The sequence below is a fragment of the Poecile atricapillus genome, chromosome 1 (genome assembly GCF_030490865.1).
Source record: "Poecile atricapillus isolate bPoeAtr1 chromosome 1, bPoeAtr1.hap1, whole genome shotgun sequence".
Taxonomy (NCBI): domain Eukaryota; kingdom Metazoa; phylum Chordata; class Aves; order Passeriformes; family Paridae; genus Poecile; species Poecile atricapillus.
This window is the reverse complement of record NC_081249.1, coordinates 126,529,100-126,547,691: the sequence shown is the minus strand read 5'-3', so window position 1 is coordinate 126,547,691 and position 18,592 is coordinate 126,529,100. Positions and strand designations below refer to the sequence as shown.

At 63.6% G+C, this 18,592-nt stretch overlaps 2 protein-coding genes across 4 annotated transcripts; one reads left to right on the top strand and one right to left on the bottom strand.

Moving 5' to 3' along the window:
* Nucleotides 1–1,240: 1,240 nt before the first annotated feature.
* Nucleotides 1,241–6,314, top strand: SIGIRR (single Ig and TIR domain containing). Of its 3 annotated transcripts, XM_058829385.1 has the most exons (11): nt 1,241–1,409; nt 1,894–2,009; nt 3,170–3,273; nt 3,549–3,735; nt 3,825–3,955; nt 4,115–4,255; nt 4,353–4,496; nt 4,570–4,672; nt 4,747–4,897; nt 5,437–5,617; nt 5,744–6,314. In XM_058829385.1, the coding sequence occupies exons 3-11, from the start codon at nt 3,267–3,269 to the stop codon at nt 5,938–5,940; spliced, it is 1,242 nt and encodes a 413-aa protein (XP_058685368.1). In that variant the 5' UTR covers nt 1,241–1,409; nt 1,894–2,009; nt 3,170–3,266; the 3' UTR covers nt 5,941–6,314. The 3 variants fall into 3 exon arrangements, with proteins under 3 accessions (XP_058685368.1, XP_058685369.1, XP_058685370.1); XM_058829386.1 differs by lacking the exon at nt 1,894–2,009; XM_058829387.1 differs by lacking the exons at nt 1,241–1,409; nt 1,894–2,009; nt 3,170–3,273 and having other exon boundaries at nt 3,524–3,735.
* Nucleotides 6,315–7,134: 820 nt separating this feature from the next.
* On the bottom strand, nt 7,135–13,792 carry PKP3 (plakophilin 3). The gene is made up of 13 exons (XM_058829384.1): nt 13,479–13,792; nt 12,408–12,484; nt 11,585–12,291; nt 11,094–11,217; nt 10,756–10,960; nt 10,379–10,553; nt 10,114–10,231; nt 9,739–9,906; nt 9,218–9,403; nt 8,914–9,067; nt 8,513–8,705; nt 8,034–8,121; nt 7,135–7,778 (listed from the first exon to the last, which is right to left on the bottom strand). The coding sequence occupies exons 1-13, from the start codon at nt 13,696–13,698 to the stop codon at nt 7,743–7,745; spliced, it is 2,451 nt and encodes an 816-aa protein (XP_058685367.1). The 5' UTR covers nt 13,699–13,792; the 3' UTR covers nt 7,135–7,742.
* Nucleotides 13,793–18,592: the final 4,800 nt, after the last annotated feature.

Sequence of the window (18,592 nt, the reverse complement as noted above, 5' to 3'; positions counted from 1 at the left end):
AATGGAAAGGAGCTTGCTGAGCCCCCAGGATTATCCTGTTTTTGCACCACTGTGACCAAAACTGCCTCTGCTCCTCCATTTAATTTATATACCACAGAGATAACCCTGATAGGCAATAAATGTATTATCAGCTCCTGATTTGCTCCCAAGCCCCCCAACACTCCTGCTATCCCCAGAACCTGGGATTGTCCCATGCAATCCTTCATCTTCCCACAAATCCAACAGATTTACACTGGATTTTACAGCCGATGAATCACAGTGTCCATGACAAGCGGGCAGCCCTCAGAAAGGGCTGCTCCAACACCTGCTGCCCCAAACACACAAGCCAGTGGCTGTGGGGTCCAGGAGCTGGGAATTCTCCCCAGAAATCCAACGGGGTTCCCTCTGTCCCCTTCCCTCCCACAACAAGCCAGCAGCACTGGTAATTTATATCCTAAACAATGAGGAGTCAGAGTCGGTGTGTTTCTCCATGGGAACAGGCCCACAGACCTACCCGTGACCTGTACATGTTTATTTATATATGCATAGTTACTCAATATCCATCTACATAGATATATTATTAAATATAATGCTATATTATTATTAAATATATGCATATATATATGTGTGTATATATATATATAAATACATACACTGCACCCATGGCCCTCCTCTTCCCTTTCTAGCCTCACATCTCGTGCTGGTTGATGCTTTTGTGGCTCGGACTGGTGTTTGTCCAGAGGCTGCCGGTGCTGCTGTCACCACATCCATGCCCGGGGCATGCCGAGGCTCTAATCACCTCCACGGTAATTAGCACAGGGGATGCTTTCCACCAGGGGCCACGGCCGGATCCAGCTCCCCACGGCCAGCGTCAGCCGGAGCAACCACCTCCAGCACCAGCTTCATCTGGCAAAAAGGCTCTAAAGGCACCGAGAGAAGGAAAGGGAGGAGAAGGAATCAAACACGATGCCCACAGGCACATCTGATGGCTGGCAAGGTTTCTTCTTGCCCAGACACCTCTGTGGGCTCTTCCAGCCATGGAAAACCAGGGGCTCCTCCTTCGCCCCCAAGTCTTGGGAGGCGATGCCACACCTGCTGGGTATGCTGCTGTCCCCCTCCTCTTCTCTCTTTTTTCCCTCTCTTTTCCCCTCCCCGGAAGCCGGAGTTGTTGGATATTTCCCCGGCAGGTTCAGGTGGAGGTGGAGCAGTGGGAGGGAGGGACAGCCAGCCCTTCCCACCGGCCTGGAGCCCGGGGATTGGGGCAGCGGGAGCGTCCGGCCGAGGGCAGGGGCTGAACTGGGAGGAGAAATAGATAAACTATTAAAACAGAAAGAAAAAAAGAGAGAAATTCCAAGCACTGATCTGGCCGGTCGGGTCGACTGAAGCGGGAGGCAGCAAGCAGGAAGCCTGCGGCTGGGGAAGCTTCAAAGGTAAATGCAGCTCACTTCTTCTTCCCTTTCCATGCTCAAGCCACCTCAGATGAGGTCAGCAGGGTTTCACCCTCGCCCCATTCCCTGTGCATTCCCGTTCTGGCTCTCCTTCAGCTCTCCATCCCGCTTGCTTCCTCGGCACACCCACCCACAACTCCCTGGCCATGGTGCCTCCCTGTCCTCCTCACTTTCGCCATGGCCATGCTCTAGGGAATTCTGCGCCCAGCCATCATTCACCACCCCACAACATCCACACGGTCCTCTGCCTCAAATCCGGGGTGTCCCCAGGCCAGGATGTGGGAAATGGGAGCCACTGCTGCCTGTCAGCCGGTGCTCCTCTCTCCCTGGCACTCAGCAGTCCCAGCACTCACTCCCTGTTATCCAACACTCATTCCCTGGAGCAAAGGGCTGTGGGGGTTTGGGGCCTCCCCACAGCCCCTGGCCAGGCTGCAGCTTGTTAGAGCTTCCTTATCGTGACCACCAGAGGAAATGGCTTAGGAGTGACCCATCCAGGAGCAGAGCCGGAGCATCGTGCGAGGCAGAGACAGTCCCACGCCATCCTCGTGAGCGTCTCCCACCCTTTCTCCATGTGAAATCCAGGTGGGTTGGCTCATCTCCATCCCGTCCTCTTCCGTCCCTGGCCATGAAGAAACTCAGTTAATCCTTTAGGTATAAATCACTTCCAGCTGGTCAAGCTGAACATGCACTGGGCGTCTCTCGTGTACCTTGATCCCTGGTTTCACCCCACGCCTGGCACTAGGCTGTTCCAGAGGGAAGCACCATGCCTGCATCCCTGCTCCAAGCCAGGCGGCACCACAGACCTCCTCTTCCCATTCCACACCAACAAACGCGGGGGGACCAGCCCTGCTCCCACCCAAAGTCAGGGTGCACCCAGGAGTGCTGAAGCTCCAGAGCAAAGAGGAGCCCTGGGAGAGGTTTTCACCCTCCTCACTCACAGAGTTAGGCCAGGTGTTTACCTTGGAAACACTGGCATCATGATGCCCCTGAGCCTCCCACCTCAGCACCCATATCACCCACATCAGGTGTGTGGGAACACAGGAGCCCAGCCTTGCCCAGCTCTGCTCCTCTGTCTGCTCCCAGTATCCGCCTCTTCCCACGGGGCTGTCACAATGACACGTCTGGTGATGCCAGCTGGGGGGTTCCGGGTGTGCCATCCCTGTGCTCCCCGCTTGTCTGGAATACTGTGCAGCTGTGCCAATCCCTGGGCACAGCCACGGGGTAGCAACGCGCCGAGGCTCCCAATGCGCCGGGAACACCGCACCCGCCGGGGAGCTCTCCAGGTGGGAGGCTGCGTTTCCATAAACAAACCAGACCGCTGGTAATTAGCAGGTTCAAGGGCATGTCAGGCTGGAGGCAGCTCTGCAGCCCAGGCAGGGGGTTGGTAGGTGAAGGAGCTACCACTGAGACCCCCAAAGCTGTGGTTTCCCATGGCTGAGCTCATTTCCCCACCTTGGTGGGGATTTGGATTTGGGCTGAAGCCGTATTTTTTTAAATCCTGCAACCCCCAGCTGGTCATTAATCACCTCCCACGCATGAATTCATGGTTGGGAAAGCCACGCTGGGAGTCAGCGCAGGGAGGGCAGGTGACACAGTGGCCACCGGGCTGTGGCTGGGACGTGGCTTTGGCTTTACCACAGAGCAGCACCCACCACCCCAGACAGAATCACTGCAGGGGCCGATGGGGGTGGCCAGGCCCTCCCTGTGCCAGCACTCACGGAGCTATTCTTGGTCTGTCCCAGGCCCAGCCCGCCCTGTGGCAGAGGCAGGTGGACTTTGTCTCCCGGAAGACGCCGCGTGAGATGCTGGCAGCGCCCGCACCTGTCACCTGAGCACACCATGGCAGGTAAATGAAGTCCCAATCCTTCCCTGTTCTCAGCTGGGAAGGATCCCTGCGCAAGCTCAACTGGAGGTCCCGCTCTGGTGTCACCTCCTAGGGTGCTGAGGGTCCTTCCCAGCCCCTCAAACCAGCTCAGCCTGTTGCTAAACAGCCACGAGCACCACTCACTGCCAGACCCCCAAGGCAGAGCTTGTTTTTCCGGGATGGCTACAGCAGTCATGTGTCCTGGGGGCAGCTGGATCAGCTTTCCCACCCAAACCCCCTGCCCTCTATGCCCCCAGACCTTTGCAGCGTGCCCCCTGAAATCCTGGTGCCAGCTGCCAACGAGACGCTAGATCTGGTGCTGGGGAGCCAGGTTGAGCTGAACTGCACCGTGCGCTGGGTGGGCACCGAGCGCTGCCAGCCCATTCCTGCCTGGAGCAAGGATGGGCAGTGGCTGGGCAATGGGAGCAGCCAGGACACTGTCTGGTAAGGAGCCTGCCCTGGAACATCCATCCATCTGCTTTTGGGGGGTGTCACCATGCGGCCCAATCCACAGCATCCCCATGTCCCATCAGGTCTGGCCAAAACTCTTCGGAGAAGCTCCTGGCCAGCATCCTGCAGCTCAACCTCACCCACGATGCCGATTTTGGGGTGTTTGCCTGCTGGATCAGCAATGCCACGGCCACCTTCACCCTGCGGCGAGCAGGTAGAGACCTGCTGGGGACAGGGAGGGGGCATCCCACGGAGAGCCCAGGTGCATGGGGGGTTGATGAGAGTGACAGGGGCCCTGCTGCCTCTCCCACATCGGGGTGCAAGCCTGCACCAAACCCAGGTATGCTCACCGTGCCCTTCCCTGTCCTGGCAGAGGCGGTGGGACACGTGCCAGCAGTGCTGGCAGCCCTCCTGGTCCTGGTGCTCCTGGTGCTTCTGGCTGTGCTCTATGTCCGGTGCCACCTGAATGTTCTCCTCTGGTACCGGGACCGCTACGGAGAGCTGGAGATCAACGGTGAGCTGGAGGTGACACCCCACCAGGAACAGCCTCCCTCAGTCCAGGGGCTCACACAGCCCTTCCCATGTTATCCCTGCTCCGTGGATCTCCCCAGACGGGAAGCTGTACGATGCCTACGTCTCCCACGCCACTGCCCCCGATGACCGAAAGTTCGTCCACTTCATCATGAAGCCGCAGCTGGAGAACCGCCACGGCTACAAGCTCTTCCTGGATGAGCAGAACATCCTGCCCAACTCAGGTAGGCACCATGCAGGGCTGGGCAGGGGGTGACACAGGGACCTGGGGGCTTGACACCCTTTTTTTGTCCACAGAGCCGTCAGCTGACCTCATCATGAATGTCAGCCGGTGCCGGCGCCTCATCGTGGTGCTCTCCCTCGCGTACCTGGAGCAGGATTGGTGCAACAGCAGCTTCAGGTAGGAGCAGAGCAGCTCCCACAGGAGAGGGGCTGGCGGGTCCCCCACCCTCCTGTCACCCACCTTTCTCACAGGGAAGGGCTCTGGAGGCTGCTGGAGCTTTCCAGGAAACCCATCTTCATCGTCTTTGAGAGCCAGTACCGGGAGATCACTCACCCCGCCATCACCCTGCTGAAGCAGCACCGAAGCGCTGTGACCCTGCTGGTGTGGAGAGCCGGCTCCATGGTGTGTGCTGAGCAGGATCCTGACCCCTCCAAAAGCCCCTTTCTCTCCCCAGCACCCCACAGTGCCAGCCCCTCTCTGCCCTTTGGGACTGCCCCATGGTGAGAGCTGAGCAGCCCCCTCCATTCCCATTTTGGGTCAACCTCCCTGCTGCCCTTTGGGGCTGCTCCCCCAGGCTCCAGTGCTAAAGAGCAGGTTGGGGCACTCGCCTTTTGGAGGACATTTAAAAACCCAACCAGAAGAGCGCCGGATCTGGGAGCTCACCCCCCAAACCTGCATGGTCAGGACCCCGTGACACTCCAGGGCCTCCCCAGCCTCAGCTCCGGCCATTTCGGGGCCAGGCTGGGAGCCGGAGCCCCGGGGAACATTCCAGCAGGTCGGGCCGGTTTCTCCGCCGGCGCATGGGCACGGTGCCACGCTGGAGCACAGCCCTCACCTTGGCCGAGCTCCCAGTGCTGGGGAGAGCGAGCCAAGCCCGTGACACAGTGCAGGGCCATGCTCCGGTGCTCGCAGCCCGGCTCATCCCCTCCCGGCCCCTGCAGACCCCATCGTCGGACTTCTGGAAGGAGCTGTGCCTGGCCCTGCCGCGCAAGGTGTCCTTCCCAGGGACCATGGGGGACCCGCAGACCCAGCTGCAGGAGGACAAAGACCCCATGCTGATCCTGCACAGCAGCTACCTGGACAGTGCAGGAGACCTGGACCCAGACGGGGACCTCGGCACAGGTCCGTGTCCCTGCTGCTTCTCCTGAGGGGACAGATACGCCCTGGAGGTCCCTCCTGAGCATTGCCCCCTGCTCCTGTGGAGCTCCTTTCCCCCTCCACCTAAACCCATCTCTCTGCTCCTGCCAGGCCTCCGAGGGCGTGTCTTTGGAAGCCCCCCACCGCCCCGCCTCGGTGGCCACAGCGCTCCCAGGGTGTGCAGCGGGATGGAGGATGCACAGCTGCGGGACGGGCAGCGCTCTGAGCTCGACGTCTCGGATCTGGGATCGCGCAACTACGGCGCCCGCACGGACTTCTACTGCCTGGTGACAGAGGATGACATCTGAGCAGGGCCACAGGTGTCCCCCATCCCTGTGGGGACACATGGACCAAGTCAGGGCCGAGGAGCCTGGGAGTTATGGGATCAGAGGCACGGCCATGCTGGGAAAGCAGGAGCTGGCTCCAAAATGGAAAACTGGAAAACCATCACTAGGAGCACCCTGCCCGTAATGCCTCAGTGCCACCCCTGGGTGCCACCCAGGTGGCTGGGCCCTGTCCCTTGCTGTGGGTGGCAGGGACATTCTTCCTGCATGATGGACAAATACTGGGATGGGTGATGATCTCCAAGGAACAATGTGCCCCAGCCCCAGGGAGTGCCCGACAGGAGTGCTGGCAGCACCTCTGTCCAATGGAAACCCCCGTGACAATAAAAGGCTGCTGCACCCACTGGGTCTGTCCATGATGGGAACACAGGTGACACAGGGAGGGGGGGTGTCCCCACCACAGGCAGTGCTTCGTTCTGTCCTTCCCACACCAGTGTCCCACTAACTTGGAGCCATGCCAGGCACGGAGCGTGGTGTGGCACCGTGGATGAGCTCACCCTGTGCTCGTGTCCCCACGGCACTGGTGGCACTGTCCCCCCTCCCAGGTGCCATCCAAACGCAGGTGCAGGTGGGCATCACTCAAGGCCTTTATTTCAGGGGTACACAGGGCTGGGGGGGTTGTGCACAGACAGCTGCAGAGCCAAACCCCCGTGACCCTGAGCCAGGACTGCATCGGTGCCGCTCACTGTGGGCGCAGCTCCCCCCATCCTCCCACCCCTCTACCTACTCTACATCATCCCCCCGGGGTGCCCTGTGCCCCCCAAGCGTGGGGGCTCCCCAGCCCCAAATCCACCGGCTGCCTAAAGCCACCCCCAGCCCACCCGTGTGTCCCCTCCTGGCCACCACTGTGGCACAGGGAGCTTTGGACCCGTCTGCACCTGGCACCAGGGACACCGGGGGCATCTCCCCACCCATGGGGCGACGCTGCTCAGCAAACACGACCCGGGCGGCCCTGCCCGGATCCTGCTCCTGCCGTGCCAGCAGGGCCCAGCCCTGGCAGCAGCTGCTGAGGAGCAACAGCAGTGCCTCTGCCACACTGGGACAGTCCCCACAGGGTGGCAGATGGGGCCCTGAGGCACTCCCAGGCTTCCTGCAGCAAGGGCACAGGCAGCCCCATCAGACACAACCCCCTGCCCACCCTCCCTAGCAAATGGGGAACGCAGCGCTGTCAAGGTGTCACTTCCCAGCTCCCTGCAGGCGCTGTGCCACCCCATAAACTGTGGGAAGCCACCTCAGAGCCCTCCAAGCCCCCAAGCCATGCAAAGCCCCATCCCCAGCCAGGGCAGAAAAAAGTGCAAGCCACAGCACATCCCACAGTGGCACAGGGCACGGACACCCCCCCAGCCCCACAGCTCAGGGAGCTGTGATGAAGTGCCCCCAGAAGCCCCCTTACCCCAGAATTGCCCTACAGGAGCCTCCACAACTCCCTGCAGCTCCTGCCCCCCATCAAGCTGCAGGACAAGCCAAGTTTTGTAGACAGCTGCCTGAGAGTGGGGAGGGCCCCCAAGGGGTGCCATGGGGCAGCCCCCCCTAACTGGGGTCCCAGTGGGCCCCACAGCAGAGCCAAAAGCAGCCGCCGGGTTTAAGGCTGGGCAGGAGGGAGGACAAGTGTCCCCCAGCCAGGGAACAGGACCCAGCAGAGGGGGGAGGTGTATGGGATGTAGGGATTAGGCTACAGAGCAGGAATCCGGCGGCGAGCAGCCTCTCCACGGCATGGCCAGCAGCACGGAGCATCCCAGCGAGGCATTCCAGCTCCCAGGGTGTCCTCACAGGCTGAGGAAGTCCTCCTTCCGGTACCCCTTCTGCAAGGAGACAGCCCCATCAGGCACACGGAGCCCCTGCGCTCCAGCACTGATGGGCCACACCGTCCCCACCCCACCCTCACAGGGACAACGCTCTGGGATGTGCCCACACCCAAAGGAAACCAGGCGTGGAGTGAGGCCCCAACATATCCTGGGAAGCATCTGAGTGGTGTGGCTCTCCCGGGTGCAGCCCCCAGCCTGGATTCCCTAGGGATCCTCCCACTGGCTGCGGGAGGCTCTGGAATGGGTACGTACCATCTTGAAGTCCCGGTGGAGCTTGGTGTACTGCCACATGTTCCCCAGGAGGCTGGCGGCAGCTCGGGAGGACTTCTCATTGTCCGAGCTGGGAAAGGAACAGGATGCAATGAGGTTCTGGGGACCACTGAACATGGGCCAGTGCCCACCAGCCCAAGGAGACCACCCCGGAAGGGCCCAGAGGGACTGGGGGATTAGTGCAGGTGGGGAGAGGGCAGGAGGTGAATGGCTGGATCCCACCACAACAGGCAGGAGCAGAGAGAGGTTCCCTGATGGGAAAAGGCAGCTGTGACAATGGTGGGGTGTGTTTATCGGGTGACAAAGGGCTACCAGGTGGCCACAAGGCCACTCTGAGCCAGTCTGGGGACTCCCAACACCAAGGCTTGGGAAGGGAAACTTGTGACCACTGCACTGGAGCACGGAGGGAAAGAAGAGCAGGACAGGAGCCTGGATGCGGGCTGGGATACGGCAGCTCCCACCTGTCCCGCCGCTTCTTGATGAAGAAGAGCTTCCTGAGGCCATCAAAGTAGACGATGTCGCGAGCGGCCATGGGGCTCTCCACCACCAGGTTGTTGAGCACCGCAATGATGTTCACGATGACATCGGCAGGCGGGGCCTTGTCCCCAACACTCCCTGGCAGCTTCTCGATCAGGTGACTGACCACCTTGGTGGCTGTGGGCAAACGGCACATCAGGGCTGGTGGCCAGAGCCAGGGGGGACAGAGCCACGTCTGGGAACAGGGGATGGAGCAGCCCGCATGCTCAGCTGCAAGTGGGGATGCAGCAGGCAGGATGGGCTTGGGCTGTGGCTGGAGATAACAGGAGGCAAAGGAAAAGGTTGGGAAGCACCCCCCCAGCCCTGGTTCATCCCCGGCACTCACACATCTCATCCTTATTGCGGGCATGGCGGGACAGGTTGCGGATGAGGCCGGTGAGGGAGCGCAGCTGGTGGTGGTCGGCGGTGCGGACGCGGTCCAGCACGGGGTTCAGGATGCGCTCCTGCTCCAGTGCCAGCCGGCTCAGCACACCCGCCCACTGCAAGGCAAACACCCCTTGGAGACTCCGCCAGCTCCCTCCTCCTCCCGCTCACCGGGAGCAGGTCGGGGTGAACCATGGGTGCCCCCTTCCCAGCCCCCTTTCCAGCTGTGATGGACAGGCGGGGGGGACCCCCGGCTCTGGCCTCACCCTGCGGTCCCCGGCTGTGATGTTCTGCAGGGCGCCCGAGGCCGCCTCCGTTGTGTGCTTGTTGAGCTCGCAGCGCTGCAGCAGCCGGTTGTAGATGCCCACAATCTGCGGGTTCCAGAGCCATTCCATGCCCTTGGGGTCCTTGGAGACCTCCGTGAAGGTGACGATGTCTGCGTTCAGGTAGTGCTGAGGGACGGGGGCACTGTTAGACTCTGGGGGGTGTCCCCTTCGCAGTGTCCCTCACTGCCAGCATCCCCTTTTCCCTGCCTGCCTGGCCTGAACTGCTGGGCAAGGAGCTGGCAGGTCACCCTGGCTGCTTCATGCCCCACAGCATGGAAAAGCAGGGGTTCAGCACCCTGATTCACTCCAAACACCTGATTCACCCTCTGCTGAGCTCACCTCTGTGTCCCACCCACCAGCTGAGGCCGGCGTCCACCTCCGCCCTGGCATCACCTCCGCTGCCAGCGCTTCCCAGTGCCAGCCCCACCCCGCTGACACGGCCAGGACATGCCCCCACTGACCTCACGGGCTTTCTTGCTCTGGGGGCTGAAGCAGCCCACCAGCTCCCCCGTCACTGTGCCGCCCGCGTTCCTCCGGTGGCCCTCGAGGCGCTGGAGCGAGGATGGGGGCATCTCGTCGTACAGGCGGTAGGAGAGGTTGCGCAGGACACAGACAGCGTTCTCCACACTCTGGGGGGTACAAGGGACATGAGGGTGTCATCCCTGGGCTACCTGCAGGGTGTGTCCAGCTGGCACGGGGGCTCCATGGCAGACTCATGATGCTGGTTGTGCCCACTGAGTCCCGAGAGAGCCAGGCTGGCTCTTCCAACATCACATCAAGATGTGCCTGTGCACAAGGGGACAGGGGAGCCCCCCCAACACCAGCTCGGGGCTCACCTTGTCCTCCGACTTCCCCACCTCCAGGGAGCTGTTCACATAGTGGATCATGGAGTCCACCAGCCCGTGGCACTCACGCATCTTCTGCCGGGTCTGCTGGCTGGCAGAGCTCAGGTTCCTGCACGGGAACAGGGTTCTCATGGAGAGAAGGGGATCTCCCACAGCCACCCCTTCCCTGAGCCCAAAAACGAGCCCTGCAGACAGCGCTCCTGTCTCTTCCTCCCTCCAAAACTTTGCTCCCAGCGGGAGGACCTGGAGGAGATACCTGAGGAAGCCTGTAGAGTTATAAAAGATTTCTGCCTCTGAGGGGTTCTGCTGGATGACACCCGAGCCTCCCAGCCCAGAGAGAGGGACCAGGACCAGGTCTGTGAGCTGCTCCAGTGTGTCCCGGGCCAGGCGATCCTTCAGATTGTCGCTGGAGGACAGATTCCACAGGATCCCTGCACAGAGAGGAACCCTCAGTACTGGAATGCCTGGAGAGCACATCCACCCCAACTCCCCTTCCCAGGGACCTCATGCTGGTGACAACCAAGCAAAGGGATCATCCCAGTGGAGCATCACCCCAGCTCCACTCACATGAGGGGAGCACAGTGCCACCTCCAGGGGAGGGGGACCTCCGCCCACCCTGCTGCTGTCCCCAACCTGTGACGTTCTTGCGGAGCTCGTCGTCGGGCTCCCGCAGAGTGCGCATGAGCTCGTAGATGCCGTTCTCCTCCACCAGTGCCAGCTTGTTCTCGGCGTTGTCGTAGATGAGGTTGCGCATGGCGCCGGTGGCGTGGCGCTGCACCTCCTGGTTCGGGCTGTTGAACAGCTTCACCAGCTTGGGCATGGCCTGCAGGCTGCGGGCCTAGGGGAGAGCCCGGGGGGGTCAGACATGCTGCACTCCCAGGGCTCCCTCCGGCCCCTGCAGTGTCGGAGGGGCTGGGAAACCCCCTGCTCCTGCTGGGAAAACCTCTTCTCCCACCCTTCCACGCGCTCACCTGCTTCTTGGCACTGCTGTCGCTGTAGCACTTGTGCTGCAGGTAGGCAGCACCCAGCACCTGCAGGTTGGGGTCGCTGGCGATCAGGTACTTCACTGCCGAGGGCAGGTCGATGTCATCAAACCTGGAACCGCAGCCGAGTGAGTCCCGGTGAAGCGCCCCACTATGTCCCCCATCTCCAAGGAGCCCCACCAACCCATCTCCTTCCCACCGAGCTCTGGACAGGGGACTCCATTCCCAGCAGGATAAGCATCACCCTCCTGCCATGTCTCAGGATGTGCCAATGGAGAAGCCAGGGTCAGAGGCAGGACACACCAGAGATAAGCCTATGCTGTGATCCATCACCACAGGACCAAGCTGCACCCATCATCCCACCCCTCTTCCCAACATCCTTTGTGCCCAGTGGGAGCTGGAGTACTTCACCCTCACCCAGCAGGTGACCACAGTGGGGACAAGGACCAAGACACCCTGGAGCAGCGCGCGGCCCTCACCCGCCGGCGTGGTGTCCAAGCAGTGTGCTGTGCCCGTTGTACATCTCCATGGCGCGCGGCTCCGCAAGGTGATGGCCGGACTCGGCCAGGCTGCGCACGGAGGGGGCACGGGAGCTGTGCTCCCCCAGGCCCAGGAAGGCGCCGCTGCCTCCGGCCGGCACCGTGCCGAAGGAGCCGGTGCTCAGCCGCGAGCGGTTGTTGCTCTGGAAGCGCTGCAGCGTGCGCATGGCGGGCGCACGGATGGTGCGGCTCGGCGGCCCCTCGGCGCCGTCCAGCCAGTCGCAGCCGGCCTTGCCGGCCGTGCCGGAGCTCAGCTGCCGCTCGAAGGTGAAGGAGCGGCCGAAGCTGCCGCCGGCCTGGCTCTTGTAGAGCTGCCGGTGCCCCGGCGCGTCCAGCTGCTCCGACAGGACGCTGTAGCGGTCGTCAGCGAGCGGGAGGTGCCCGTCGGCCAGGCGCAGGGAGCGCAGCGACAGCGTGTCCAGGTTCTGCCGGCAGCGGAAGTTGCGCTCATGGAAGGAGCTAGGCCGCGGCGAGGCGGTGGCCACCTGCGAGGCCGCGTAGCCAGCGGCGTAGGCGCGGCCCTTGGCCAGGCCCCCGTTGCTGATGGTGGCCATGCGCTTGTGCGGGGTGAGGTCCACGGCGGAGCGTGAGGACCAGCCACTGCCCCGCAGCGTGCCAAAATCCTTCTTGGCCAGCGGCTGGTACAGCTGCGGCGGGGGAAATGGGAGGTTAGGAGTTGGTCCCTCCCGCCCCAGCAGGGGAGCTCAGAGCTCTCCTCGGCACAGCCGAGGCAGTGGGCAGGGGACAGAGCCCCAGAACGTACCGAGGCTTTGGCGTCCACACCATTGCTCTGGGAGCGGGAGCTGAAGGAGGAGCGCAGGGTCGAGCTGTAGTGACCACCTGCAGGACAGCCACAGAGGAGGCAGTGTAAGCACGGGCAGGGCACGAAGGGATCTGGAGATCAAAGATCGCCCCGGCTCATCCCAGGGGGACCTGCTGCGGGAACCATTGCGGCGCAAGCAGAGCTGGGGGGACAGGAGTGGGAGGAGGCCGCCTTCACCTGCCCGCTGGCCACGGAGAGCAGAAGTGGCCTCCCTCCCCGCCCTGCCTCGTGCCCCGACGGCGAGGGCACTAATTGCCACCTTGGCGGGGACGCCGCCGCTCAGCCCGGTCCCCCCTGCCGCAGCTGGATCAGCAGCCCAGGCATCCTCCACAGCCAGTCCCTGCTCCCCTGTCCTTGGAACGGGCCCTTGGCAGGGAGCTGGACACCCCACCGCCCCCCATGGCACCTCACGCTCCCCATCCGCCCTGCCACCGCCCCGGGGCCGCCGGCGGGGCGGCACAAGGACGGGACAGGGACGCCGCCAGCGCTGGTAGTGCCAGGACGTGACTCACGCTTGGGGCAGCCCTCGGGGTGTCAGAGGGGGTCTGTCCCCTCCTCTGGGGTCCCCAGCACGGGGATCGGGGCTCGGGGGATCCCAGCGGTGCCGGGCGGGGCGGCAGGGCGGAGGCCGCCGGAGCAGACGTTAAATGGAGGAGCTGGAGCCCGGCCAGCGCCGCCGCTCAGCGCAGGGGGGGGCTCTGCCAGAGCGGGAAAATCCTCCCCCCTGCCAGCCCAATGCAGGCTGTGGGACCCCACCAGAGTAAAACCCTCCAAGGTCAGACGGGGAAACTGAGGCAGGACCCCGAGCGGGGCGAAACGAGCCCGCGCTGGGGCTGAGCTACCCCTGGTCCCAGTGCTGGGGATGCTCGGGGACGTTCGGGGGACTCGGTCAGGGTGGGGGGCACACCCCAACCCACAGCCAGGGTGCACCCAGAGCCCTGTGCCGGCCGAGGGGCTCCCACCACCCCTCCCACCGCGTGTTCCCAGGGGGTCCCGGGGGGGGTCTCCCACCTCTGGTGCCGTCGGCGAGCTCCTCGGGGCGGGCGGGCGCTTGCCCCCGCAGCATCATGCGGATGCGGACCTGCTCCTGGACACGGGCGCTGCGCAGCCGCTGGGCCTCGGCCGCCTCCCGGCCACGCTCGTCCAGCTGCCGGTCCGAGGGCAAGGCCAGGGAGCAGACACCGGCCTCGGGCTGCAGGGCCGACAGCAGGAAGGCGTTAGTCTCCTGCATGGCGGCGAGGGGCCGCGGCCAGCCCGGCCGCCCTGCGCAGGTGAGCGGCGGCAGTGGCGGCGTTCCGGCGTTCCCCAGCCGTAGGGAGGCTCCGTCCCGGCCCGTCCGTCCCGCCCCGCCGCCACGCCTCGCCGGGAAAAGGAGGGGGCCCCACCGGGGCTACTGTCACCATTGACACCATCACCATCGTCACCGCCACAGGTGGAGGTGCCCAGGGGCGACCTCGCGGGGACGAGGGAGAAGGGTGGTCCAGGGGTCTGGGGGTCCTACCTTGGGAAAAGCCAGGACCCCCTCAGACAGTCACCCCCTGACTCCTGGGCAGCCACACCAGTGAGCGCCAAACCCCCCACGCTGCCCCATCAATGAGCCCAAGACCCCCGGGCAACCTCCCAGAAGAGCCCTGGACCCTCCAAAAGCCTCCCCGTGGATCCCTGCCATTGAACCTTGGACACCCACATTGTTCCTCCAGTGAGCCCTGGAGTCTCGTGTGGTCTCCTAGGAGAGCCCCAGGCCCTTGGAGAACCTTCCCGTTGACCTCCAGAGACTCACATGGCCCTGCCACTGAGCCCCAGACCCCTACAATGTCCCTCCAATGAGCTCAAGACCCCCAGGAAACCCCCGAGGATAGTGCTCTGGATGCCCATATGACCTCTCTGCACAGCTCTGGACCCCCAGATTGTCACTCCAGTGAGCCCCAAACACCCCACATGGGCTCCCAGGGGTGTCCCAGACCACCAGGGAGACTCCTCAACCAGTCCTGACCACAAAGCCCCAGGCCACCTCCACAGGGACCCTCAGATCGCTCAAGCCACTTTCCAGGAGCACTCTGGACCCCCGTCTGGCACCGGGGTCCTGTCTGGAGTGGGGGCTCCCTGCAGTAATTCCTGGCTGGGCTCTCCCTGCTTTGCTTTTCAAATCAGCCGGGGAATGAAAAAAACAATAATAAAAAAGGGGCGGCTGAGCGCCGCGGGCCCGCGGTGACGAACGCGGTGACTCAGGCCCCGCTGCCACCACAGCTACTAATTAGCCTCGCCCCACCTGCCGAGCCGCCCCATCCCAGCCCGACCGGGGACACCACATCCCCCCGGCCGGCTGTGCTCGGGATCAGCTCCCCAGATCCCCCCGCTGCCGGGCCACGCCGCTGCCCCGGCCCGCTGACCGAGAGCTGCGGCCGTTCTCAGCCCCCGCTCGGGGACACGGTGGCTCCGGTGTCACCGGCCGGGTGCTTTGGGGTGAGCGTGGCCACGCGGGCTCTGTGGCCAGCCCTGGCTCAGCGCTTGGCGTCACCGCTCCGGCAGCGACAGCGGCGTTCCGGGCTGGGCCGGGTTTACAACACCCGGCGGTGACACCGTGTGCGCTTCGGTCGGGGGTGAAAAGGGCGGCTGTCCCCGAGGAATGTGCCGCCGTCAGCAGGAGCCGGGGCAGGGGCGGGGTGGCAACAGCTTGCGGGCCAGCAGTTTGGGGTGACAGTCCCCTGATGCCCCCCCCCGAACCGCCCTTGGCGGGACCATCCCGATGCGCCGAGGATGAACAGGGAGGTGTGACCCAGCGCCCCAGCTCTGGGGTTTGGGGGAGCCCCCTTTTGCCCAGGGGCCACCCCTGAGCCTTTTGGGGTACAGCACCCAGGAAAGCCCCCCCTCCTCCCACCGCGGCACCACCCCAGGGCGCACCGAGTTTGGCAGAGCTCGGCGGGCGCTCCCAGCGCTCCGAGCCCGGATGAATCACGGGTTCCCCCCGCAGCGGGCGGAGGGGGTGGATCGCTCCCTCTGCAAGCCAACACTTGCCCGCCGTCCCCGTGCCAGGATCCCAGGGGATCGGGACCATCCCGGGAGGACCCCCAGCCCCAGGGGACAGAGGGGCTCCGGGGACACACCTAAGCCCACTGGCAATCCCACCTGCCCCCAGCGTCGCTCCCGAACGCCCATTCCCCCAGCATAACACCGCCCTGCAGCTGACAAATGGAAATGTGGGGGTCCCGGGGGATTCAAGGAATGCTTGGAGCTGGAATGGGCAGCGCTGGCCTCATCAAGCAGCTCATTAGTTGGGGAAGGATAGGAGGGGGATACACCAAGGGGCTTAAAAAATCAGCTGATCATCACAAAGTAAACATTTGAAGCAAAATTTTGAGGGCTTCCCGAGGGGATCCGACCGCAGCTGGAATGACACAGAGTTAAATAAACCAAATCTGGGATCCCTAAAGCAGCCGCTGACCACCCCCCGGCCTGGGGGCACCTCTGTCACTTCCTCGCGGCGTGACAGAGCCACATTCCCGGGGAGCCCCGGCTCCTGGGAGCGCCGCGTCCTCTCCCACCCCCCGAGCAGCACCGAGTGCCCGTCCCCACGCCCGGGTCCCCAGGGCTGGCCGTGCCCGCCGGGGCCATCGGTGTTGGGGCAGGGAGTGGCTCCACGCAGCCCGGCCACCGCGCGCACGTGCCAGGAGCCACGCTGGGGACACCGAGGCACAGGGACGGAGGGAGGGAGGGAGGGAAAAGCCTCCTGCCTGGCCGGTGTTGGGCAGCCACCAGACCCACATGCCGGAGCCCCAGACCCGCGGCACCGCCCTGGCCAGTGGATGGGGACAGGGTGCGTGGCAGGGCGAGTGACACCCGGCTCTCCCCGGGGAGCCGCGGTGGGGACAGCGGCGGCGATGTCCGCGGGAGTGTCCGGCACGTACCTGGCTGGGTGGCCCCGGAGGGCCGCTGTCCTGCAGCATCCTCGGGCGGGCAGGTGCACCCCTGGGTGCTGCGGGGTGCGGGTGGGCGCCGGCGTCTGCGGCGGGCGTGGGGCGCACGGGCCCGCCCCGCACCTCGCCCAACCAGTCTCCTCGCCCGGGTTTTGCATGGAACCCGCTCGCCTCCCCGCCAAGGCTGGGATCTCGGGGCTCACAGGGGCTCCACAAAATCTTCAGCACGGCCAGGAGTCCGGGGGAGGTTGGAGGCCGGGAGGGGGGGTGGCCAGCCCCCACAGCGGAGGCACGTCTCAGTCGACTTCATGATGCTCCAAAGTCCCCAGGGATCCCCACCGCCACCGTGGCCATGATCCAATGTGTCCTTCCCACCACATCCCCCTGAACACCCAGTTCGGGGCGCCCATGGGTGCAGCAGGGAGGGTTTGGGGGTGCGAGAAGGAGAGATTGGAGGAGAGGCTGTGCTTGGGGGGCACACACACACATTTTTTGGGATGCAGGGGGCTGCCCCCTGGTTCACAGGGAGCGTGTTTGTGTGCGTGGGATGGAGCAGGAGCCCTTTGAAGCCAGATAAGCTGAGAGGGAGCGTTTGAAACGGGCCAAACCAGTTTGGGGGGGGTCACCATTTAGCTCTCTTACCACCACTAACCCAGGCCCCCCACCACACCCCACACTCAGCAAGGGATGCCAGGAGGGAGCCCCTCGGCAAAGCCCAGTGCAGGGCAGGAGGTGCCACTGCTGCCACGTGTGGCCCATTCTCAGCCCGGGGGTGTCAGGAGGTTCCTGTGCTCCCACCAGCCTCCACGACCTCCCCTCGCAGGCCCCTGGCTGGTGCAGCCCCTCAGCGAGGCAATTCCAGGCTGGAGTTCGCCTCCACCACCCCGGACAAGCCCCGACACCTTTGCAGTGTCCCCGCGGGGCAGGGAGGGCCAGGGCTGATCCTCCAGGAGTGGGGACCTGCCCGAACCCCGCTGTCACCTGGGGCTCCAACACCTGGCCCGGGAGAGGCTCCCTGTGGCTCCTGCAATCCCCATGATCCCTGTGTCATCCCGTGGCCACAGCTCAGACACCACCGGAGAAACAAACCCTCCGGCATTGTGCTGCTGGCCCTGTCCCAAGCAGACACCATCGGCTGGCCCCAAACTGTCCCCAGCACCAGTGGGGATGGCACTGCTGGCACCAGTCCCTCCCAGCACCAGAGGCAGCTCTGGATTGGGCTGGGCCCGCTCTGATGGTGGTGGCTTTTGGAGCTCTCCCGGTTGGGAAGCTGCTGGAAAAGCTGTGCCTAAGGCCAGGCTGGTTTTGGGATAGGACTGGTGGCCCGGGGGCTGTGGGGCCACCCGCTCTGCCCAGCCACAGACCGGCTCCCGGCATAGCGGGCACAGCCCTCACCCACAACAAAGAGTTTCCAAAGTGCTGCAAAAAAACAGGGAGCAGGGAAAGCAGAGGGGAGAAACAACTCCTGCCTGCCAGGATGGTCCCTTCCCAACAGAGCTCGGGGCCACAGGTACCAAATTTGGGACAAAAAGCCCCGAACTGTGGCTGTTTGCTGATGGCACATGGGTAGCTGAGCCGCCCTTGTCCATCCTCACCTCAAACTTGGGATGCTCAGAGTGGATGATGCAAATGGGGAATGAAACACTTAGGGGGAAACTCCAAGACTATGTCAGGGAGGAGCCCAGGGGATCTGAGAGACAGGGCACCTGGCTGAGGAGCAGGAACCCATGGCAGGAGGGATGAGACAGAACCCTTGAGACACCCACCACAACCAGACACAGGTGAGGGAAAGCACCAGCAGAGAGCTGGGACAGGGGTGGGCAGGGACAAGTGTGCCAGGACATGCAGGAGCACAGGGAACCAGGGCAGCCCCCCATGGAGCTGGGTGGAGCCCAGGTGTGGGGCGGAGGCTCAGCAAGCCCGGGCGTGCGGTCAGGCATCAAACAGGGTGCTGCCTCCTCCTCCTCGCATGGAAACAACACGGAATGCTGCTGCCCACTCCCACCACAGAGAGGGGACTCTCAGGGACCAAGGGTCAAAGGCCAACTTGGCTCCCATGCCCTGCATCCTCGTCTGGGTGTGGGGGTGACGGAGCGGAGGGAAATCCCAGCCAAGACATTGATTTTAATTTTTTAAGAATTAAAAAAAAAAAAAAAAAAAAGAAAAAAAACAAACCAACAGACAAAAACTTCCTGAAAACAGCTTCCTACC